The following is a 23,913-nucleotide window of genomic DNA, read 5'->3' on the forward strand; positions in this document are numbered from 1 at the left end:
TTAGATTTTCAAATAAGACCTTCAGTAATCGCTTAGTGAGTTAGCTGGAGTAGCTGCGTTTTCACTTATGAAGATGCTGTTTCCTAGTACTCTGCATACTTGCTTGTTTTTGCTCAGAATATTGAGAGCTTTTTGCTAGCTCCATTAACAGAAGGATAAACACCTCCATGGGGGAAACAAACCATTTACAGTTACTCTAACATGTAGAGTAACTTTAATTATAAGTAACTGTATTCTGGTACAGATATTATTTCATTTGGTGATATTCAAAATACAGTTACCTTCCCAAAACTTCACATTGTGGTAATTCATCATACAATTTAGGGACCAAACTTTAAACTTCAAAGTATTCACAAAGTATTACATTATACATTTTCCTGCAGGTATGTCATGCATTGTTGAGTATCTCTTGAAATTCTTTAAGTTCACTTTCACCAGATTCATCCTAATCATTTTTACACCTGTAGCCACAGCTGCCCTGAACCAGACTGACAGAAATGTGCCAATCTGTGCCATCAGCTCCTCCAATGAAAACCAACACACAGACACCACATTCAGACACAGCCAAGGTTGGTGAAGTGTCTTGCCCAAGGTCACTCTCACAGTTAGGCGAGAACAGGCATAAATGAGGCTAAAAATAGTAGCTGTTAGCTTTCGAGTCAGTTTGCTGCATGTTGAAGGCAAGTGCTTAAATAAGCAGGATTAGGAGTCTCGTGAACATGTATGGACTTAAAAAACACAAAGGAGCACTTCCTGGATTTCCAACTTATGACATCACACTGTGGAGCCAAGCATTTTCAGCTCTTTACCCAGAAACAGCCTAAATATGCAGGGTTACTTAAACATTCATTCTTGAAACGAAACATAATAGATATATTTCTGCTGAGGCAACTATATTTTAATATGACTCAAACATTTTTATGTATCACAACACGTCCCCTTTAATAACGCAATATTTTGTGTACTTTTTGTGCAGTCATTTCACCATAAGAGGAACAGCGTCTCCGTGGTTAAAAATACCTTAGCTTGTAAATGACCTCCATGGCTTAAACGTCTTTCTCAAGCTGCACGTTTATGCTAGCACCACTCGTACCCTCCAATTTTGAATCCCATGATCCTACTTGCAAAAATCCAAAGATACAAATTTGGTTCACGTTACAGTTTTAACATAAGAACTAGCTCACGTCTTGACACATATTTTGCATAATCTATTTTTAGAGCCATCCCCTTGTGAAGCTCCTCCAGGCCGGGGTCCGCTTTCCGTTTGCCCTAAGAAAGTTAAAGATGTGGGAGCGCGTCACCCGATCCGGCCCCCCCGCACGCGTGACATCACAGGGGCCGGTTAAATAAGAGGGGCCCCCGAACCATGGCTCAGGACCATTCTGTCTTGGGACTCCAGCTTCTCTGTCTCCCTTCTTTCCGCTCGTCCAGCAACCCTCCACAATGGTGTGTAATGCGTGTCGGGATTATGTCAATTTGGAATTATAATTTTTTTGTATTTTTTTCAAACTGAGGAATTTGCCTTGTGCCTGTGGATGTTACTTTGGTTTAATATGTTTTCATGTATAAAATGTGCCGAAATCTAGAAATTGTATTAAAAAAAAAAAAAAAAATCTAAAAAAATATTAGGCTGTAGTTAAAAATTGTCGTAAATTTTTGGTCTTGAAAATATTTTTTTAATTTTATTTTATTATTTTATTATTATTTTTTATTCATGCATAATATATTTCAATACCAGTAACACCATGTTTTTTTATTTGCAAAAAAACCCCTTATCAGCCAGTTTTATTTAATAAATTTTAATATATATATATATATATATATATATATATATATATATATATATATATATTTTTTAGCATTGTGTATAAATTGTGAAATTGTCTGTTTGATTTTGAAAAACTCATTCATGTGTTTCTGCTTGTTGTAGGCCGAAGGCGCACCCGCTGCTGACTTCAGCGCAGACCAGATTGAGGGTGAGCAAAAACAAAATTTAAAACTTCAAAAATTTCATATACAACCGTGACCTTTGCCCTTTACACCAAATCACTTCGCCATCATTATAACAAACTTAAAAAATAGCTCAAACTCCATTCTGCGTTACGTTAAATGCCATGTTGCCATATCCTTCCATGCTGAGGACTCTGTGTACTCCTCGTGTCATGTTGGCGTGTCATGTTGGCGTGTCCAGTTGTCGTGGAAGGATTTGAGAAATGTCTATTCTGAGCGCGCTTCGCCCTGCCTCGTCTTCCTCTGCCTCACAGTGGCCCTTCCACACACGAGGTGCTAATCCTGGGGCCAAGGTCTAAGACGGGGTCCTATCCCGTTTCAAAAAGCTCCCCGGCATTCTGCGGAGGAGGAGAAGGTGGCCATTTTGAATCTTGAGAGATGGAATAAACCTGCAGATATTAATAGTATATAGTATTTATAGTAGTTATGTACAGTGATAGTAAAGTACTGTAGTGGGGTAGTATGCAAGTAGTAACAGTCTCCATATTGCAAGAGTTACATTCAGATTTGCATTTTGACAGAATTATCTTAACAATTTTGACTACAGTTCTTACTTGTATAACAAACTGCAAAACCTAGCATTTTTTTCTTTTATTAAAATGTGTAAATTGGATTTTTTTTTTCTCCAAAGCATTTCAGAGTACAATTTAATTCTATGACTTCAAAATTCTTTTATTTTTATGTATTATTTATTTTATTTTATTATTACATGTTATGTCAATATTTTTTTTTAAATAATTGTTGGATAATTTGAAATATTGCTGTATTTTTATGATAATGGCTTGACATCCCCTAGATTATCCATTTTTTGCCAAATTTCTCACTGGAATCCAAAATTTTTAATCTTAATCTTAAAACATGAAATTCTCACTAGGACCTCGCAGTTCCTCCCATCTCTCTCTCTTCCCAGCTTCTCCTCGTCTAAAAAAAGCCATTTGCTGATTGGCTGAGATTTTAACTGCTCGCCATCCTGTGCTCGTATGTGCTCGGTTACAAGTCATGCAGAAGGTGTACGTTACCCATGGTCAGCATTCTGGCGTTGACCGGAGCGTCGTGCCTGTATATGGCATAGGATCAGGTGGCCCTAAATATGGAGAGGGGAGGGGGGACGTAGGGGGGAGAGAGAGGGGTGGGAAGGGTCACCGAAACATCAATCTGTCAAATCCATCAACTTCATAGACTATAGTTGGAAGTATAGAGTGTTAGATTAGGTGTGAGGGTAGATTAGCTAAAAATGTACTCAAGTAAAAGTACTGTTACAATAATGATATTACAGTATATGCAAAAATAGTGACTGGAGTAATCCTCAAGTAAGTGTACAAAAAAAAAATCTACTTTTTATAGTGTGATAGTGGTGGGTAGAGAAGCTAAAGTTACTTAAGTAAAAGTACTGTTACTACAAATCTGTTAAAGTACTCAAAAAAGTATTAACCGAAATATTACTCAAGTAAGTGTGGAAAAAAGTTTGCGAATTTTCAACTTACTTCAACTTTTTTAACAATTTTGTTACTTTTGTGGAATAAAAATTGTTAAACTGCAGCACAAATTTTAGAAAGTAAATTAGAACAGGCACATTAAGTATATCACTTGTAATCAAAAGGAAGAGTACTGTTACTCAAAAAAATACTCTTAGAAGTACAATTCTTTGAAAGTTAATCATTCAAATGTAACAAAGCAAAAGTACACAATTCCTCTTGACCGAGCTTCTGTTTTTTGAATAGGGCTTATCGATTCTCGTGTGGACAAAGAGACGCACACATGGCACAGCTAAATATGAATTGTGTTATGGAAACTACAGAGTCGCACAGATCTGATTACATGTACAGGGGTTAGCACATATTAGCATCTTATCCACTGGAGCTCATATTCAGATGAGGAACAGCTAAGCTAGGAAATCTATTACTACTAATACTGTTACTACTACTACTACTGCTACTATTACTACGAGCCTACTATTTGAAAAGGAGAAAAAAAAAAATCCAAATTATATCTACTACTACTACTACAAGGCTACCACTGCTATTTTTCCTATTTCTACTACTACCACTACTACTGCTATTACTGCTTCTGTTGCTGCTACTGCTACTACTACCACCACTGCTACTACTACTACTACTATTACTACTACTACTACTATTAGTGCTACTGCTACTACTACTACTACTACTGCTACTGCTACTGTTACTGCTACTGCTACTACTACAAGAACTACCGCTCATACTACTACTGCTATTACTACTACTACTACTACTACTATTTAAAAAGGAAACCACTCAACTCATTTACATATATACAAATGCATTTCCTCTTTAAAATGTGTTAAAAAGTAATTAAAAAAAAGATTCCAAATTATATCTACTACTACTACTACTTTTGTTTTTTGTACTGCTACTACTATTACTACTACTGCTAATACTAATCTTCGTCCTTCTGCTCCTACTACTACTGCTACTGCTACTACTAATGCTAAGAAGTAATATAAAGTTGAGTTCAAGTTTATCCATTACGTTTGCAAAATGTTCTTAGAAATTTGATTGTGTGCTCTCGGTGAAGTACTAGTGAAGTTTGTAGTACCTTCAAGTTCCCCTGGTTATCTTTTGGATGTCAGACGATGTAAAAGGTGAACAGCGGCGTAACACGTGTAAACCTAACGTGTCTTTTGCGTGTTGTTTGCAGACTTCAAGGAGGCTTTCGGTCTCTTTGACAGAATCGGTGACAGTCAGGTGGCCTTCAACCAGGTGGCCGACATCATGCGCGCCCTGGGACAGAACCCCACCAACAAAGCTGTCACAGAGATCCTCGGCAACCCCACCGCCGACGGTACGCAGCTCCACCCTCTCCCCCACACTCACATAAGCCATAGGACAGAAGTATCAATCAACAATCATACATCATTATGATCTGATCAGTGTGTAAATGTCCAGTTTGAGGTTCAAATATGGCACAAAAATGAATCCACTATAACTTTTTACATAAAATTGAAGATATATTTTATAACCTGGCTTTGAACACTGTTTTAAGACTTGATTGATTGATTTTACTCAATTTTCAAATTTGCCTCACTGTTAATTTTGATAGAGATTTTTAATCTCTGTCCAGATTTAGTCAAATACATTTCTTTTTTTTTTTTTTTTTTTGTTTAAATTTTTAAGATTTATTTTTCAGCAAACATGCTAACAAATGATGCTCTTGTTTATTTTTCTTTTGTTTCTTTACTAGACTAGATTATCTGTACTTTTAGGTGGCGTTCACGGGTTAGGGTGGTCCTGGTTTAGTCCTGGGTTAGTCCTGGTTTAGTCCTGTTTTAGTTCTGGTTTAGTCCTAGTTTAGTCCTGTTTTAGTTCTGGTTTAGTTCTGGGTTTAGTTTAGTTCCAATTTTGATGCTGCATGTTTGTGCTTGTAAACAAAGCCCTGGTCAAATGCAGTTTTAGTCAAAGATTACTTTCAATGTATTTACTTTAGGCAGCTAAAATAACATTACAGTGAGAAAAAAACTATTACAAAACATATATCCTAATTTTCACATAGTCGTACACCGCGTATCACTCATGTCTTGTGTGCATTTCTTTATATGGCATCACCGTGACGATAACTTTGATTTGGTTGTTTTCACAGACATGGCCAACAAGAGGTTGAACTTCGAGGCCTTCCTGCCCATGCTGAAGAAGGTGGACTCCATGCCCAAGGGAACCGTGGACGACTACGTTGAGGGTCTCCGCGTCTTCGACAAGGAGGGCAACGGCACCGTCATGGGCGCTGAGCTGCGTATTGTGCTGTCCACCCTGGGTGAGTCTGCAGAGAGGAGGGGGCCAGGGCAGGGTGCCTCACATGTGCAGTACATGGATGGAGTGTACTGACTGTGTACTGTGCTGCCCCCTACAGGAGAGAAGATGTCTGAGCCAGAGATCGATGCCCTCATGCAGGGACAGGAGGACGAGAACGGCAGTGTGCACTATGAGGGTAAGGCGTCACTCACATTCTTACTGTAAGGTTTTCTATAGTATATAGTATACCATTGTACATAGTACATATTTATACTATTTGCATTCTTTTTCTTATGAATAGCCTCGTCTTTAATCTAATGCAAAAGTTAATGAAGTTATATATTTTTTCAGAACAAATTACTATATTTTTATAATTTCATTCACTTTTCAAAAACATAGTTAGTCATGATTTGAACAAATCATTTGCAATTCAATGTGTTTAATTCTTTTGTGCACATTGACAAAACAAACTATTCCAACTATGCAGTGATTATTTTCATATTTATTTATATACTCCTAAACAAAGTTTTTTTTAAATATAAATCACAATAAAAGGCTAAATATTTTAATATATTTTTGTTTATTCTTAAAGGACACATATTATGAAAAATTTACTTTTTGAGCATTTAACCATGTTATAACATGGATTTGGAGCTGAATTTTGCTCCATTCATGCTTGTTTGGCGAGTCCTTGTTCAATAAGGCAGCTCCTCCAAAGCCTTATAACACAAGGTGTCTGCTGTCCGAAGAAAGACATTATTTTAAGTTTTAAAACATGAAATGCCAAAGCAGGGCAGGTGTATAGAGGCCAACGACACAACTAATGCATAATATTTGTTCTTTAAGTTTTCCGTTATATATTTTTATCTTCCCGTTTTATTTTATTTTTGTTGTTTCGTTTATTTTAAAGTAAATTTAGTGCTTTTAGAGTTTAGTTTTTTTGTGTGTGTTTGTCCTTAATCTTAGACATTAATATATAAAGACACTAACTACATTCATTTAATTTAAAAACAAATCTGATGAGTTTTCTTTCGTCCTCCTCTGCAGCTTTCGTCAAGCACATCATGTCTGTGTAAGAGGCCACAGCTGGACGTGCTGCAGCGCCCCCTAGTGTGAGGACATCCACACTGTCTAAAGACCAACCCGGAAAGATAAGGACTATGTGCGCTGGCGGGATGTTGAAGCTAACCCTTTCCTTTGTATATTGTTTTCCTTCTCTGGTCGTACCCCCTCCTCTCCGCCCACTGTAGCCCACCTCGCTGCCTCTCCCCCCCGGGCACGCCGTCTCCACTCGTCATGGGGTGAGGAACGGGGGAGGAGGGGTGACCACTCACCAAGTGGGGGTAGATCCCTCCCTCTCACCGCCACCCCAGCCAGTCGCTCACCACTGGCCCAGCAGAGCCCAAGGTGCTGGGGACCGGCTGTGGAGAGACCGCCCGAAAACACCCACAAAACCACCAACCACCAAACGTTGTATTTATATTCATTCTGTTCATGTCAGAATAAACTTTTCCAACGTACATCCCACCTGGATTTGTTCTTCATCTCTCCTTATTTTACTTTGTTCCAAATTATTTTAGGAAATGTACATAAATACATAAATACAACCTTATTATTTACGTGATCACATGACTGTTGAAAAAATATCCACAGACACACTTAAAAATGGAAAAGTCAAGTACTCCTTAAATTCATCCATAGGTTTTATTATAGACTGTATATATAAATGGACATATCTAACGTGCTAGCTGCCTCGTTCCAAATAGTAAGATGTAATCATGGGTGCACTTCCAGCTCCAATGACTCTGGCTCCAATTCACTTTACACTGAAAAACTGTCACCCCTCTCTGTGTTTGCTGCAGTGAGCCTAGTCATTTTGGTCTTAAAATGTTCGTATTAACCCACTCTATATGATCCTGTCTGTCTGTATTTTGTCTGTAAATCAAGACATAAACATTAATAACACACAAATCAGGTGCCTTCTTTTCCTGAGGTCACTCACGCTAATGTTAGCAACAGGTTTGATTGACAACACTACTAAGCCCCTGCTCCCTGCTATACCAATGGTGTGGACGGGAAGCGGTGTTACCTTCAACAGCATTGCTCCAGATTGGCTCTTTGGTTACTAAGATACTTGCGGTCTGAATTCCAAATATGGAACTTGGCTCCAAACTCACCCTTATAACTGCTAGCCTCGATGAGCTCCTTTTAACTCTATAGGTGATGTCACACTCACTTAGTCTACTTCTTTACACAGTCTGTTATTTTTATGTACACTTCTAACACTTAGGGCATTAAAGAATTATCCAGGGCACCAGTAATTATCTACTCAGGTAAAATATCTGAAAAAAACATATTCTCGGACACAAGGAAATCACTAAGGTCATCAAAGAAGACAGAAAAGGAGACGTCTCCTCCCAAATCCTATTCCTTCAGTGATCAGCAGTTTAGATGAAAAAGATGAGGAAGACTCCTCTTTCCAATGTGCACCATGAAGAGGAGGAGGTGGTGATAAGTTACTATTGTAGCCACAGCTGCCCTGGGACCGACTGACGGAAGCGAGGCTGCCAATTAGCACGAGTGTCGAGTGTCTTGCCTAAGGACACAGCAACAGCCTTTTTTGCCACTAGTGCCTCACTGTGGCACCTGTCATTCCCAGCACCTCCTACCCAAGTACTAACCAGATCAATGTTAAATTCATTAGATGACACTGAGACGCTATATAAAGAATAATGGGTTAAAATGCTTAAAATCAAGACTATTTTGTATAATAATATTTGATAAACTATTGCCTTTTAATCTCTGTGTGTTCTGGAGAATAAATAATCTTTTTTGCAGTAGCTCTACCGTCCCCTACATAGCAGAACTTGTCCTACTTTTACCAGCCTGCTATTTGAGGTCAACACTATTTTTTCTACTATGTGTTTGTTTTTTTTTTTTGTTTTTTTTTATCTCAGTTGCTTATAGTTAAAGGTTCATTAAGGTCAATTATTATCTTTCTTATTAAAAAAAAAAAAAAAATACACACGTGCAACACAACACTAGATGGCGACATTGAGTCTCCCCCTTTATAAGAGCCAAGCGCGTGAGCCGAGGAAGCGCTGATAAACTCACTGCCGGATCTGTGTCGTCTCCAACTTTCTCCGTTTTTACGCATTTTTCCTCAACTATAAACCATATTACGTCTGTTTTACTTCTCTGAGGGTAAGTTTTAGTCATGACCACTCGGAAAGTTAATCGCAGAGTCATATTTTTCGATAAATCGTATGAACTGTTTTGTTAAAACTGGAGAGCTGCCGAAAATGCTGTGGCAAAGCTAACTAACCAATCAGGAGCCAGAGCATTGCAGCTGTGAGCCAATCAGTGAGCAGAACGGACACACAGTACCGGCTCCGTAACCTTTACTCTAATGAACTACTTTAGTGCATGCCAAAGTGTAAATATGGTTAAGGTTATGTTGGCAACAGTTAGCATATTTAGCCCCTGTTCCAGTGTTGCTTTAGACTATCTGTATGCTACTAGAGGTGGATAGAGTAGCCAAAAATTGAAGTAGTCTTAGAGTAATGTTACTTCAAAATAATTTTAAGCAAGTAGAAGTACGGAGGTGCCACTATGGAAGCCCGTTTCCGCCATGAAAAAAAAAATAAAAGCCCCACAGAAAGTCGAAATTACGAGTTTTAAACTCGTAATTATGAGTTTAAAACTCGTAATTATGAGTTTAAAACTCGTAATTATGAGTTTAAAACTCGTAATTATGAGTTTAAAACTCGTAATTACGAGTTTAAAACTCGTAATTAGGACTTTTAAAACTACTAATTATGAGTTTAAAACTACTAATTATGAGTTTAAAACTCGTAATTATGAGTTTTAAAACTACTAATTATGAGTTTAAAACTCGTAATTAGAACTTTTAAAGTCTTAATTGAGCTTGTAGCACACTGCAACTGAGTGTACAGAGCAGAGGAGACAGGAGGAGGACTGTTATGTTTATCACCTACATACTTTTAAAAAATGAATAAATTAAGCTCCAGTAAAGTTTCTGGCGTCTTGAACAAATCAGTGGGCCCTGAGTGCTGTTCTGACCACTCATGAGCTGTGCTCTGTGTCTGTGAGCGCTCGTTTTCCTGGTCTGAGCAGAGTGCCAGCTGGTCACAACCCCGCTGGTTTATTGAGGAAATTATTAAAATACCAAATTCATTTAATCAAAATTGATAAGGTTCACTTTTTGTAAATGTTACATTCCCAAAATTACGAGTTATAAACTCATAATTCATACTTTTAAAAGTCCTAATTACGAGTTTTAAACTCATAATTAGTAGTTTTAAAAGTCCTAATTACGAGTTTTAAACTCGTAATTACGAGTTTTAAACTCATAATTACGAGTTTTAAACTCATAATTACGAGTTTTAAACTCGTAATTTCGACTTTCTGTGGGGCTTTTATTTTTTTTTTCATGGCGGAAACGGGCTTCCATATGCCACAGTGGGGTGACAGTGACAAAACTTTGTTGTGTGTCCATAGGCAAGACACTGCACTCCCCTTGCCTAGTATGAATGTGGTGTATGCGTGAGTTTTGTGGTGGTTGGAGGGGTCGATGGCGCAGATTGGCTGCCTATCCTTTGTCTGTTTGCCCCAGTGCAGTTGTGGTTGCAATAGTAACTTATCACAACTGATTGCGGCATGACTTAATAATGCACTCTAAAGCGGCTTTGCGTGCCCAAAAAGTGGTGTTCATTCCATTTCATCCATTTTCTTCCGCTTATCCGGGGTTGGGTCGGGGGGGGCAGCAGTCTAAGCAGGGACTCTCAGACTTCTCCACCCCAGACACGTCCTCCAGCTCCTCTGGTGGGACCACGAGGCAATCCCAGGCCAGCCCAGAGACATAGGCCCTCCAGAGTGTCCTGGGTCTTCCCTGGGGCCTCCTTCCGATGGGACAAAGTGGTGTATAAATCTGATTTGTTATTATTACACTGCCTGGCCATTATCAATGCAAGGTCTTGGTGAAAAAATAATGCAACACTGGATGGAAATAAATTTTGTGACATTTGCAGAAGCGCAAATGTATAGCCAGGCAGTGTATATTGTCAACATAAAGCTTTTGTGATTTGTAGACTTACTCACAGTGGGAAGAATAACCACAACTTTTACTCAAGTAGGAAAACTGTTACTTCAAACAAAATAACCTAATCTTCAAGTAGGAGTAAACGTATGCTGCTAGAAAACTCCTGAAAAGTACAATTCCTTTAAAAAGTTACTCAAGAAAATGTGACTGAGTAGCCTACTACCCACCTCTGATTAGGGGCTAGGTCTAAAGCCTTTATCCTTTATTTATGTATATTTTGTGTGATAATTTCAGATTTTGTGTATTTTGCAGAAGATGCTCACTCACAGATTCACAAAGACGTGTTTATCAGGACTCAGGAATGTTTCAGTCCAAAGCAGGTTATTACCAGCTCTCTCTGTGAGGTAAATAAATGTATTGTTTTTTGATGGAACACTCCCTCTCATCTGATCACTGAATAACTAACACTGTAGGGTGGCTAACTGTCTAAGAAAAAATAATCATAGTCTCATACTTTGTTAGGCGGCAAAAAAGTTTTTGAACAACCTGTAGTCCAGATAATGATTATGTCTGCTTACCAAACACAGTGACATTATTAATCAAAATGTCAAAGAACAAACTCCTCATCAATAATACATTTTATCTGTAAATATTCTCTTATTTGGTTAAAACAAATTGTAGCCTGTGGTCTTACAGTTGTAAAAAGTTATTGAACCTGTGTTGCCAGAGCCGTATCCATACAAGTTTTTCTCATTCTCAATAAATGGACAGGCCTCATGTGAAAGCTCAGAACCTCCAGAATTCACTCACTGAGCTGTAGAGGCTGCACTAGCACCAATTCATGATTGGCTGATTTAGGCAGTGACCATTCAGATCAGAGAGAGTCCTTTTAGGATTATCCAACTGCATTTCAGCTTTGATAATGGCAACCCAAATGAGACTCATGTGAGGCTCATTCTGCTTTCTGATTGGAAAATCATCTTGAAAACCAAAACACTAAATTATAAGATAAACAACTTGGCCATCATGTCCAATGTTTTTGTAATAATAATAATAAATCAACATTACAATCCTCAGTAAAAGATTGTATCTGGGGACACAGATGAGTGTCCATTTTCCATTTTGCATATTATAGGACCTTTTTAAATCTCAAATAACTTATCCTAACAGTTGTCTTTGATGTCAGGTCCCAGCACACTCGGGCTGAAGACTCATCCCCTCCTTCTACCTTCCGTTTAGAGAATGCCTCGGCTAAGACCCTCCTAGACATTGGGACGCGCCGCATCTTTAATGAAGACCATGACCTGTTCAGACAAACTGCGAGACGCTTTTTCGCTGAGGAGGTGGTCCCACATCACAGCAAGTACATGCACCTTCCTCTGTACTTCAACTTTAGGCTTTTTTCTGCTCATACGATTCACAGTATTTATCCTGCTGCTGTGGCCATTAACTGATATTTGCCTTTGTCGACATCAGCGATGTTGTTATTGTTGTTATTACACTATTTTCTGATTTATGTCACAATGTTGTTTTCTCATCAAAACCTCTGGAGTTGTGTTTTGTTTCATTCACACATGTTTAAACATGTTTACCCTTTAAAAAAATGTGTCCTTACTTTGGGCTTGCATCTCCACAAACCTGGGTCTTATTTGGCCTGAGGGAGAGGCTCTTCTTGCTTTTCTCCATACAAATGTTGTTCCTTTGGCTATGATCTTCCACAGTATGGCATAAAACTTATCCATCTCCATGGAGAATATGCTCTGGAAATGGAAAATTAAAACCATACTTCGGAGGTATGCAGTTGACTTTCCACCTACATAAAGTTAGATACTATCACTTTAAATAAATTCCCATATAAAAAAAAAAAAGAATAAGTTGTATATATTTTAGCAGTTTTCCCAAATGCTCAAAAAAAACCAAGTGTGTGTGTGTATATATATATATATATATATATATATATATATATATATATATATATATATATCAGATATAAACATTTGTATAAAATGTAATAAAAAAAAAAAAAAGTCCCTTGTATAATTTTTTTTTTTTTTTGCCTGATAATTGACTGTTTATATATTTGTTCCAGGTGGGAGAAGGACGGGCAGGTGAGCAAAGAGGTGTGGGAGAAAGCAGGAGAGCAAGGCCTGCTGGGATTGCTGATACCTGAGGAACATGGCGGCATTGGTGGAGACATTTACTATGCTGATGTCATGTGGGAAGAACAGTGAGTAAGAAGAGCAAAGCGGCTTTTACACAGAAGATCCCATGGACACCCGGGGAGGGCATCTGACACACACAGACTTTTAGAACATGTTTGTAGTGGTCTAAACTACAGCGTTAGCAGTTTTTACACAGAATAGGACGCCATGGAGACACAGGGAAGTGGGCATTGTGGGTGAAGTCTTTACCACTGGTGCCCCACTGTGGCACCTGGTGTTCCCAGCGGTCTTCCTTGAAAGTACTAAACAGGCCCAGCCTTGCTTAGCTTCTGAAATCTGACGAGATCAGGCTTTGACAAGGAGGTTTGGCCACAAAATTTAATTGTATTGAAAGTCCAGCCCTAATAAGGTTTTCAAAATACAAAAAGAAGCAGAAAGGAAAGAAAAGAAACTAAATATAAAAGTATGAATAATAAAAAATGCATAGGAGAAATAAAATCCTAAAGAATAAACCTCAATCCATTGACTCGATTTAAATTTAAAAGACCCATATTACACCATTTTTTGATCTGTTATGTTTCTTCATCACAAACATACCTGGAGTTTGTTTCATTCACACATGTTTAACACACAAACCCTCATATTTAGGCTGAGTTCTTCTCTCAAACTGAAAATGGGCTGTTACATCCTGTGATGTCATGTGGCAAAACAGGAAATGCGCCACTGTGTTTTTAAACTCCATACACCTTCACTAGAATCATTGGCAATTTCAGGTCTGAAATTATTCTAATCTCTACTGAACTAAAGGTAAAAAGTAGCTGTTAACTTAAACTATCGCTTCATGACATCACAAGGTGGAACAGAGCATTTTGAGCTTTGAGTAATCCTCTATCATTAGTCTGTCTACCTCTTCAAACTCTTCATGTGTGAATGAAACAGAACACAACTTCAGGTATGTTATTGGTGAGGAAATGACATTCTAACATTACTTAAAGCCCATAAGAGTTAATTTTGTGTAATATAAAACCTTTTTAATATTTGTTTCCTTTAGGATGTACTCAAACTGCTCGGGCCCAGGCTTCAGTTTACACTCTGACATCATAATGCCGTACATCTCCAAATACGGATCTAAGGAGCAGATCCAGCGCTATATCCCAGAGATGACGGCCGGGAGGTGCATCGCCGCCATCGCTATGACAGAGCCGGGCGCAGGCAGGTCTGTGGAGTGGAGAGACCGTACAGGACCAAAGATGGAGGGCACGTTTAGGGGGTAAAACGAATGTGCTTGTGTTGTAGTGATTTACAAGGAATCCGGACCAATGCCAAGAAAGATGGGAGTGACTGGATCTTAAATGGAAACAAGGTATGGTCATGTAAACGCCAACACATAATTGCAAAAAAAGGTGCGGTTGTTAATGGTGCATTTTTTCCGTGAAGACGAGCCGCTCATTATAAGAATTCATGTTTGTTAAAGGTCCTATATTACGCAAACTTGACTCTTGTGAGCTTTAACCCATGATATAATACTATTACCTCCTCACAAACATACCCTGAGTTGGATTACTCAAAACAAAACACTTCATTATTAGTCTGTCTACATCTCCAAAGCTCAAAATGCTCTGTTAGACCTTGTGATGTCATGAAGTGGTAGTTTTCAGCCCTAGAATTGCCAGTCTCTGTTGGACAAAAGGTGAAAGATAGCTGTTAACTTGAAATTATCTGACTAATTCTAGTGAAGGTATATGGAGTTTAAAACCACAGTGGAGCACTTCCTGTATTACCACATGGCATCACAAGGTAGAGCAGAGCGTTTTTTGTGTGGGAAAATAACTTGGGAGGTGAGAAGATGCAGGGTTTGTGTTAAACTTGTATGAATGAAACGAAACACAACTCCAGGTATGTTTGTGACAGGGAAATAACATTATAACATAGATCAGAAAATGGTGTAATATTTGCCCTTTAAACTAGGGAGATGAACCACTGTTATTAATCTTTTTTTATCATGATCTATTTGAGCAAATTGGGAATTAATTGAATGTGCGCATCTCAGGTGTTCATCTCAAACGGTTGGATGGCAGGCTTGGTGGTGGTAGTGGCAGTGACCAACTTTGAGGCCAAGTCCCCCGCCCACGGCATCAGTCTGTTCCTGGTGGAGGACGGCACCAAGGGTTTCCACAAGGGACGCAAGCTGGAGAAGATCGGTCTGAAGGCCCAGGTATGGCTCTCCATCAGCTTTGATCTAATGTCTGTTTGATAGAAAACTTATGTGCGTTTGTGCTGTAGGACACGGCGGAGTTGTTCTTCGAGGATGTGCGTCTGCCCGCTGACGCTCTCCTCGGACAAGTCAACAAGGGCTTCTTCTACCTGATGAATGAGCTGCCACAGGTGAGGAGGAAACTTCACACAAAATGGAGCTTTCACTACAGATCACTCTAACCCTTCTTTGGGATCGACAGGGGCTCAAAGCATTTGTAATGACTTATTTTGTGACGGTGTGTCTTTTGTATCCCCTCCTTTTAAAGTTAGTGGATGAGTACCGATGCAATACAATAAAGCGGGGCATAAAAGAACTAAATACTGCCCTGAGTGGCGAGGTAAGACAGGTGCTGTGTCTAGGCATGGGACGATAATGAAATTTGTTGTCGCAATTATTATAGCCAAAATAACTGTGATTAACGAGCACCCGTATATCATGATAATTATTAAAGGCCCTATATTACGTGAAATTGACTCATGTGACTGGACCAAATGTTATTATGCTGTTACCTCATCAAAAACATACCTGGAGTGTTTGAATAGTTCTGTCTAGCGCACCAAAGCTCAAAATGCTATGTGATTTCATGAAGTGGTTTTCCTTTTATCTTTGTTTTAATAGAGATTGAATGATTTCAGTCCTGGAATTGACAAATGATTCTAGTGAAGGTGTTTAAAAACACAGTGGATCCTTCATCCATCCCTGCACAGTTGTGAACTGTCCACTCTCCTGTTTGTCTGTGCAGGAGCGCCTGGTGATCGCGGGCATGGCTTTAGCCAGTGCAGAGTTCATGTTTGAGGAGACCAGGAGCTACGTGATGCAGAGGAAAGCTTTTGGCAAAACCATCTCCCATCTACAGGTCTGATGTTCTGGGTGTCTTGCTGTTGCTTATCTCCTGTGTCCTCATATGCACACTACCAGTCAAATGTTTGGACACCCTTTGTTTCTTTACTTTGTTACTTTACTCTTGCACTAGATTCTCACTGACATCAGAACTATGAGTGAACATGTATGGAATATAGTAAATAAAAAATAAACTCAAACTCCAAACTCATTGTACATTTAAAAAAAAAAAGGCCTTTACCATTTGCTTTGGTCACTGCTTTTGACCCTAACAAGGCAGAACAATAAAGTGAAAACCATTTCAAGAGACTTCATTATGAAGCTCATTGAGAGAAGACAGAGTTTGCAGAGCTATCGATAAAGCAAAGGGTGGATACTCTAAGGATTTGAATCTAAAAAAATAGTTGAAGTTATTTATTTATTTGATGTGTTCTGTATGTATTTAAGAAGTGCAAAGTAGTAAATGTAAATGTATATTGAATGAGAGTGTGTGTGTGTCCACACTTTTGACTGGTGTGCGTATGTCCCTCAGACAGTGCAGCACAAACTGGCTGAGCTGAAGACAGACATCTGTGTGGGCAGAGCCTTCATCGACAGCTGTCTGCAGCTACACGAGCAGGGACGCCTGGACGCTCCTATGGCCTCTATGGCCAAGTACTGGTGAGTAACTCACTTCATTAAGCAGAGATTATGGGGCTTTAACCATTTCACATCCATGCCAATAGGATGAGGTCAAGTGATGTCCAAAAACTGAGGTGCCTGCCAGCTACAAAATCTAACATTGACCCTTTTTATTTTATTTTTTTCCCTTTTTTTTATTTAACCACTTGAAGTAAGTTTCAAAACAATAAAAGGTAACATGGTGATCTAAATATGTTATGTGTTAGCAGTTAATACGCCATAGAAGTGAAATAGCCCTTTTGTAATACCTGTACGTTTCAGAGTGATGAAAACTTAAGTCATTGTAATAATTTCTTTTTGATTGTTCAAAAGTTCTCAAAATGATGTCTGTACAGGCAAAAGTCACTGAAAATCATGAATGGCTAGTATTTTATTGAATTGCTTTGCAATTGGATTCACATTCAGTTAAACTTAAAATATTACAAGTTAAAAATGAATTTATATTTATATATAATATATATATATATATATTTTTTTAGGGCATCTGAGCTTCAGAACAAAGTGGCTACCCAGTGCTTACAACTCCATGGAGGCTGGGGATACATGTGGGAGTACCCTATCGCCAAGTAAGTAATACCCAAATAATTTTCGAAACCAAAAACCACCACCAAATGTTTTTTAAAAATTTAAACTTTCAATGTTGTTTTTAATTTTCAGGGCTTTCGTAGACTCGCGAATACAGCCCATCTACGGAGGAACCAACGAGATCATGAAAGAACTCATTGCTCGCAGTATTGTCCATCCAAAATGATGGGACTACTGTACTACTCACTACTACAAAAAATACTGTGCTTTTATTTTTACATTTTATACCTTTTTAAAAACTTTGCCATAAATAATCCACTCAGTGTGAATTTTAATAAATAATCCACTCAGTGTGAATTTTAATAAATAATCCACTCAGTGTGAATTTTAATAAATAAGTGGTTTTGGTGCTATAACAATATATTTAACAGTCTAACCAGTCTATTTGTGAACACCAGAAATTCAAAATAATACTCAATGTTTACAGTATGTGTAGAGTATATTTTTGTATTTACATGAAGTTAAATTGAAAAAAAACTGATGAGAACTTTTGTGTACCCCTCTGCTCCCCCCCACCCCTTTGATCTCTTGCCTCCCTCACTCTTTCGCTCTTCCTCTCTGCCCCCTTTCTCACCTCCCTCTCCTCTCTCACCAAAAATTCATAAAAGTTACAACATACTGCAAAGAATTTTATCAATAGTGTATTTTTGAATTGAAATCAAAACAGATCTGAACAGTTCCCTGTACTGTGGTGTTGTGGTCACTAGGGGGCAGTAGTTTGATTATATCCCGGCAGGTACAGACAGTGGACATGACTCGTGAGGTAGTCTTTGGAATGCAATATTTATGAGACATTTTCAGCTCTCTATGCTTCACTCATCTGTCTGCCTCTCCCCTGTGACTACTGTACTACTCCTCTCTCCTCTCTCATTTCCCTCTCTTCTCCCTCCCTCTCTTTCCTCTCTCTCCTTCCTCACCCTCCCTTTCTCTCTTGTCCCCCCCTCCTGTCTCCTGTATCCCCCCTCACCCTCCTTGCCTCCTCTCTTTTCCCTCTGTCTCTCCTCTCTCCCTCGCCCCCTGTCTCTCTCTTTTCTCTACCTCCCTGTCTTTCCTCTCTCCTCCCCTCCCTCTTTCGTGTGTCTCTCTCTTTCCTCACCCTCACCCCCCTCCTCTCTCCCTCCCTCTTTCTCTCTCATCCCTCCCTCCTGTCTCCTATATTGCCCCCCTCACCCTCCTTGCCCCCTCTCTCTTCTCATCTCCCTCTCTTTCCCCCCTCTCTTTCTCAGGCCCTTTCTCTCCCTCCCTCCCTCCTCTCTCCCTCCCTCTCCCCTGTCTCTCTCCTTCCTCACCCTCCCTTTCTCCCCTTTCCTGTCTCTCCCTTCCTCTCTTTTTCTCTTTCTCCTCTCTCCCTCTCCTCTTCTCTCCCCTCGACTCCTTCCATCTCTCTCTCTCCCTCCTCCCCTCTGTCCCTCTCTCCCTTTCTCTCTCTCTTTGAGCTCCATCTTTTGCTCAGCAACAGCCACACCCCTGAGTTCTGCGCTGTGACTGCAGAGCACACTTCTCTGCCAGTCCGAGTCCGAGTTCAATACAAATCCAATGTCACTAAAATCCCTGTTTCATTCACTTACATAAACCTGCTTAATACTCACTTACTGGCTTATGATATTGTAATTTAAAAGAATATGAAAAAACGTTGAAACAATGTTTAAAGAAGACATATTGTGCTTGAGTCTGCTGTATAGTTATGAATCTGTGACACCAGAGGATCATTATGTTAGGAATTTGGACATTTTATATATCGCAATATTGATCTAAAACTACTTAATAAAAGAAACACGTCCGCTAACTTCCGGGTTTGAAAACTGCGGGAGCCAATGGGAGCAGACGTCGCTGTAAACGTCATCATAACGAAAACGCCGTGAAGTTGTCAGTATCTCTGATGGATAACTGCAGATCAAACTAGCAAGTACAGCAGTGGATTTTTTTTTCATTTGTACTTTAATGACTACGCAACCCTGCCGAGTCCTTCATGTCTCACCGATTAAGAAAAACTGGAGAAAGAAGTAAGTACAGAGAAGTGGGCATGTACCAATGGCGGGAAAAACGGAGGTTGATTGGCAAAATGGCGTCTTGAAAATAAACGTTTAAAGATTGCTCAGACATGCACGAATCACTCCATAAAACAACTGCAAGGTTTAAATGAGAAGGAAACAACTATAACATGTTTAAAAGCTCTGAAAAGTGAATTTTGAGAATGGGTCTGCTTTAAGAGAGTACCCCATTATATTTTGACTTTTAAATAGTCCTAAAAGTAGCGTAACGTTCTGTTGCAAATGTAGAAAATGGCGTTACAAATTTCACACAGCCAACAGAAAAATATAGCCTAGTCTTTCACCAGTTTTATTATTATTATTATTATTATTATTTTGTCTTATTAGTAACTAAACTATGAAAGTAGTGGAAAAAGTACTGAAAATCATGTCAAACTACATGAGTTACATGGCTAAAAACGTATTCAATTACAAGAAGTACTGCGTCCAAAATTGTACTTAAGTAAATGTAAAAAGTACACATAAAAATACAAGTTTATTCGTCATAAACTGCAAACTTGATCAAAAAATGGCTTTGTAAAAGTCTATTTTAACTCAACTTGTCTCTCTCTCTCGTTCAGGTTTCCCTCGCGCGCCTTTGCACTTCCGGAATCCCCTTGCGCCTTTATTCTCCACATCCGCACTTACGGTAGTTGGGCGGGCTGTCTCTATCTCTCTCTCTCCCTCAGGCGCACTCTCGTCCCCGGCTCCCCACTCAGCTCACTCCTCACCGGGACTCCCACTACTCTGCCCTTGCTCCCCCACCTCCAGGTAAGCCTCCTCTCCATCACTTTTGCGCACATTTTAACCGCTTTTACGCAAACAACTGAAAACACATTGGGTAATTTTGCCTTTTTTGCCCTTTCAAAGTTCATTAATGAAGTGTTTTACGTTAATACCTGCTAATCCTTTCCAATATTTGCATGTGAAGCGATGTTGAATGAGATCTGGTTTGCTTTGTGCGTTTTGCTTGGCTGTTAACGTGGATGTTCATGGTTAACTTGGCTCCAATCGTGCGTAATCCGTGAGCTTTTGGAGACGATTGCTCCTATGCGTCTTGGATGCGTGTGTCTCCGCCGCTGCAGCCTTTTGTTCTGGTCCACGCCTGGATGAGTGATGCTGAGACCGGCATGACTACGCTGCTGCACCACCGCATTGGATTCACCTGTTACTAATATAATTCCAAGTCGTATCCCATTCACGAATTACGTTGCACGCGCTATTCTTTTGTGAAAAACTGTTTATTAATATATTTTTTGAGATGGGAGTGTCCCCTGTCTAGTTGGTACCACGTATACCACCCTCTCGCCCTTGCCTCCAGCGACATGACTTGCGCTTATACCCGCTTTAACGCATTTACAGCATCGATTTGTACGTAAAAATGGTATATGACAGTTTAATTATTGATTGCCTGACTCGGTATGTCTGGTGGTTTTGCAGTGTATGGTCTGGTTGCCTCCCAAATGGATTATAATCTCATTGTTTTTGCATTCACCTGTGGATAGTCATCTAAATGTACAGTTTAGTCTTCCTTTTTTTTTTTAAATTATGGTTTAAGAGTGTCTATATTACCAGAAAGGATCTTTGAAGATTTGGTGCATGTCCAAAATGGTGCACTTATTTGGTAGGTTGCTGTGGTAATAGGAAAGCAGGTTTTAGTCAGCATACCATAGGCCTATTAATTCTATAGACTGATAATTATTCAAACTAAATATGAGAGCTGTAACAATAATCTTGTACTTTAAAGGCACAATAGCAATAAACAATCAAAAAGAAGAAGAAACCTGCTTTGCTTTTAGTCTGTTTTTGACTAAAAAGTTACATACTGTGGCTTTAACAATCATTCATGATCTGGACCAGGCCTACACACACACACTCTCTCTCTCTCTCTCTCTCTCTCTCTCTCTCTCTCTCTCTCTCTCAAAACACGATTTTCATAATTAATATATATTACTTGCACATATTCTCTACCTATAACCTCTCAGTCGTCATATTTCAGCCTTTTATGTGATGGGAAAAAGTGTTTCCAAAATCTCATTGCACAGTAGAAATAATTGAAAAAAATTATCGCTACTAAAATACCGGTAATCGTTTACGGCAGCGATCAAATTTATTTTCTATGCAAAATTTGTTTTCAGTTCATCATGGCAATCAGATCAAATTGTTATTTGATTGGAGATGATCAGGGCATCTGGCTTAATGGCGTCACTTTACACTGGAAGCAAAGCAATCAAACAAGACTAACATAATAACAGATTAAACAGATCAGATTTGAGCTCCAAAGGGATGAATAAATAACTTCTATGACTCATTCACTGTTTCATTCATATATTGCAGCTCATGTTCATTACCAGTACTATATATAGAATCATTTTATGGGTTAATTCTGCTTTAGGGTTATTGGTTATTGGTATTGTTATTGTTTATTGTCTAGATTTTCTTCACCAATGGATCGTGCTTCAAACTGTGTTATTGTGACAGCCCTACCACTAAAACCTTTAAAAACAATCATTATATTTAATTAGGAATGGTCTGATATGGATTTTTTGAGCTGATACCGATATCTTGTATTTCTGTTACCATTGTGATGATAATTGATATTTGGCATTGCCGATATTAAGCTTTTAAAATCCATTGCAAGGTCCAAATTTATATTAAGATGTAGTGATGTTTACAAATGAACTTTTTCATATTCATGCTCCATATTTGTCCAAAACACTATCTCATGCACTGAAGACAAACTGGGAATGAAACACGGGCACACCGAATGGAGAAAAAATATCTGTGTCAAATATTGGCTACATTTTCGATATTGTACTGATACCAATATCAGTCAAAATTCTCCTATCCAATATCGCGATTAAAGTGTCGATATTACACTATTTTCTGATCTATGTTTTAATGTTGTTTTCTTATCAAAAACATACCTGGAGTTGTGTTTTGTTTCATTCACACATGTTTAACACATAAACCCTGCATATTTGGGCGTTCTTAGGAGTTCTTCTCCCAGACTAAAAACACTCAGTTCCCCCTTGTGATGTCATGAGGTAATACACAAAGTACTCCACTATGTTTTAAAACTCCACACACCTTCACTGGAATCATTTGGATAATTTCAGTCCTGGAATTGCGACTCTATACCGAACTAAAGGTAAAAGGAGCTGTTAACTTGAAAACTACCACAACATGACATCACAAGGTGGAACAGAGCATTTTGAGCTTTGGAAATGTGGACAGACTAATAATAAAAGGTTACTCAAACATGTGTGAATGAAACAAAACACAACTCCAGGTATGTTTTTGATGAGGTAACAGCATTATAACTTAGCTTAAAGCTCACAAGAGTCAATTTTTGCGTAACCAATAACCAATAAACTATCCCTGATTGGATATTTTAAATGAATTCTAAAATGTACGTAGCTTGGTGTGAAGGATTGGGTAGTCTCTTGCTGTGAAACCGGAGCGGCCATATTGTGTTGTGTCTAAATTGCCAGCCTCAATTAGAATTTACCTTCCGCAGTCCAGACCGATCTCCTTAATACCACTGACCTTAATACCACTACTGTAGTTACATTCCAAAACTTCTGCAGTATCCTCAACCATGTTTGTTTAAAGTCTCTGTACCTGATTTTTAGCGTCTTAAAAATGCGAAACTACCACTTGATGACAGCGCAAAGTGGAACGGAGCATTTTGAGCTGTGGAAATGTAGACAGACTAATAATAAAGGGTCACTCAAACATGTGTGATTGAAATAAAGCATAACTCCAGGTATGTTTTTGATGAGGAAACAAGAGAAGTCTAATACTATACTGTGGAACATTTCAGGCAACACACTGACATCTCCATGGAGACAAGAAGGTGGCAAACTTCCACCCAAAACCTTTTTGCTGCAAGACTCATAGTACCCATATTTTCCATTCATATTCACATACAAATCTAAAAAAAGTTGACACAAAATGTTATAATAAATCCCATAAATGCGTCGTTAGGAGACTTCCATTGTAGCGTATGAAGGGGTCACTGGGGGTCGAAAGGTCAGAGGTTACTTCCTGCCCCCTGCAGCTCCTCCAGACTTGGCTTTTGGACTCCGCAGGTGTCTGAGAGGAGCTGGCAGCAGAATGTGGAGCTTCATTAAGACTCAGAGGAGTTAATGTCCCACTGACCTGCTTTACGGAGCCATTCAATTCTAGGTTAGATAGTACAGTATGGTGTTCAGTTGTAGTATTAGCCGGAAGTAGTAATAGGGTAATGGCCACTTTATAATGGCAATACCTTAGTTAGAGGGGGTATTTTATTTTCGTGGGCTATCAATTGGTAACACATAAGATATTTAGATTACTATGCTACCTTTTCTTGTGTTAAAAAAGCTATATTTGCAAAAAAAAAAAAACATATTAGCGTTTGGTTTGTGAAGTTGTAGTGATTTTTTTTATATCATGCTTTTGTATATTTATGGAAAATGGCTATGTGGGGAAACGTGGATCACATCTAAAACCTCTTCAGACATGTTTTTGATGAGGG

General features: G+C 38.8%; 3 protein-coding genes and 1 pseudogene across 6 annotated transcripts in view; 3 read left to right on the forward strand and 1 right to left on the reverse strand.

Annotated features, from left to right (window-relative positions):
• The first annotated feature begins 1,351 nt into the window (after positions 1–1,351).
• mylz3 (myosin, light polypeptide 3, skeletal muscle) lies at positions 1,352–7,301 on the forward strand. The gene is made up of 6 exons (XM_033977628.2): positions 1,352–1,446; positions 1,931–1,976; positions 4,687–4,830; positions 5,626–5,796; positions 5,893–5,970; positions 6,822–7,301. The coding sequence occupies exons 1-6, from the start codon at positions 1,444–1,446 to the stop codon at positions 6,848–6,850; spliced, it is 471 nt and encodes a 156-aa protein (XP_033833519.1). The 5' UTR covers positions 1,352–1,443; the 3' UTR covers positions 6,851–7,301.
• A 1,565-nt stretch (positions 7,302–8,866) lies between these two features.
• On the forward strand, positions 8,867–17,983 carry acadl (acyl-CoA dehydrogenase long chain). The gene is made up of 12 exons (XM_033977618.2): positions 8,867–8,978; positions 11,149–11,240; positions 12,023–12,199; positions 12,926–13,063; positions 14,050–14,214; positions 14,295–14,361; positions 15,049–15,213; positions 15,282–15,383; positions 15,998–16,111; positions 16,628–16,755; positions 17,256–17,342; positions 17,434–17,983. Exons 2-12 carry the CDS (start codon positions 11,152–11,154, stop codon positions 17,525–17,527), a joined length of 1,326 nt encoding a protein of 441 aa, XP_033833509.1. The 5' UTR covers positions 8,867–8,978; positions 11,149–11,151; the 3' UTR covers positions 17,528–17,983.
• LOC117385232 (5S ribosomal RNA) lies at positions 13,258–13,375 on the reverse strand (annotated as a pseudogene).
• Positions 17,984–20,114: 2,131 nt separating the features above from the next.
• Positions 20,115–23,913, forward strand: part of LOC117384038 (microtubule-associated protein 2-like) — a 79,144-nt gene continuing 75,345 nt past the window's right edge. For all 4 annotated transcript variants that reach the window (XM_055228407.1, XM_055228410.1, XM_055228418.1 and 1 more), the window contains exon 1: positions 20,115–20,162. The gene's annotated coding sequence lies outside the window, so the exon portion shown is untranslated. The remainder of the gene's footprint in view (positions 20,163–23,913) is intronic.

This window comes from Periophthalmus magnuspinnatus, chromosome 2 (genome assembly GCF_009829125.3).
Source record: "Periophthalmus magnuspinnatus isolate fPerMag1 chromosome 2, fPerMag1.2.pri, whole genome shotgun sequence".
In the NCBI taxonomy this organism is placed as follows: domain Eukaryota; kingdom Metazoa; phylum Chordata; class Actinopteri; order Gobiiformes; family Gobiidae; genus Periophthalmus; species Periophthalmus magnuspinnatus.

What these genes read in the sequence shown, in the direction of transcription:
- mylz3 (XM_033977628.2), top strand. An exon ending in CGGCAACCCCACCGCCGACG is followed by an intron (nt 4,831 to 5,625) that starts GTACGCAGCTCC and finishes TTGTTTTCACAG; the next exon opens with ACATGGCCAACAAGAGGTTG. An exon ending in TATTGTGCTGTCCACCCTGG is followed by an intron (nt 5,797 to 5,892) that starts GTGAGTCTGCAG and finishes TGCCCCCTACAG; the next exon opens with GAGAGAAGATGTCTGAGCCA.
- acadl (XM_033977618.2), top strand. Translation starts at nt 11,152, where the DNA reads ATGCTCACTCACAGATTCACAAAGACGTGTTTATCAGGACTCAGGAAT. An exon ending in GTGGTCCCACATCACAGCAA is followed by an intron (nt 12,200 to 12,925) that starts GTACATGCACCT and finishes TATTTGTTCCAG; the next exon opens with GTGGGAGAAGGACGGGCAGG. An exon ending in TGATGAATGAGCTGCCACAG is followed by an intron (nt 15,384 to 15,997) that starts GTGAGGAGGAAA and finishes TTGTCTGTGCAG; the next exon opens with GAGCGCCTGGTGATCGCGGG.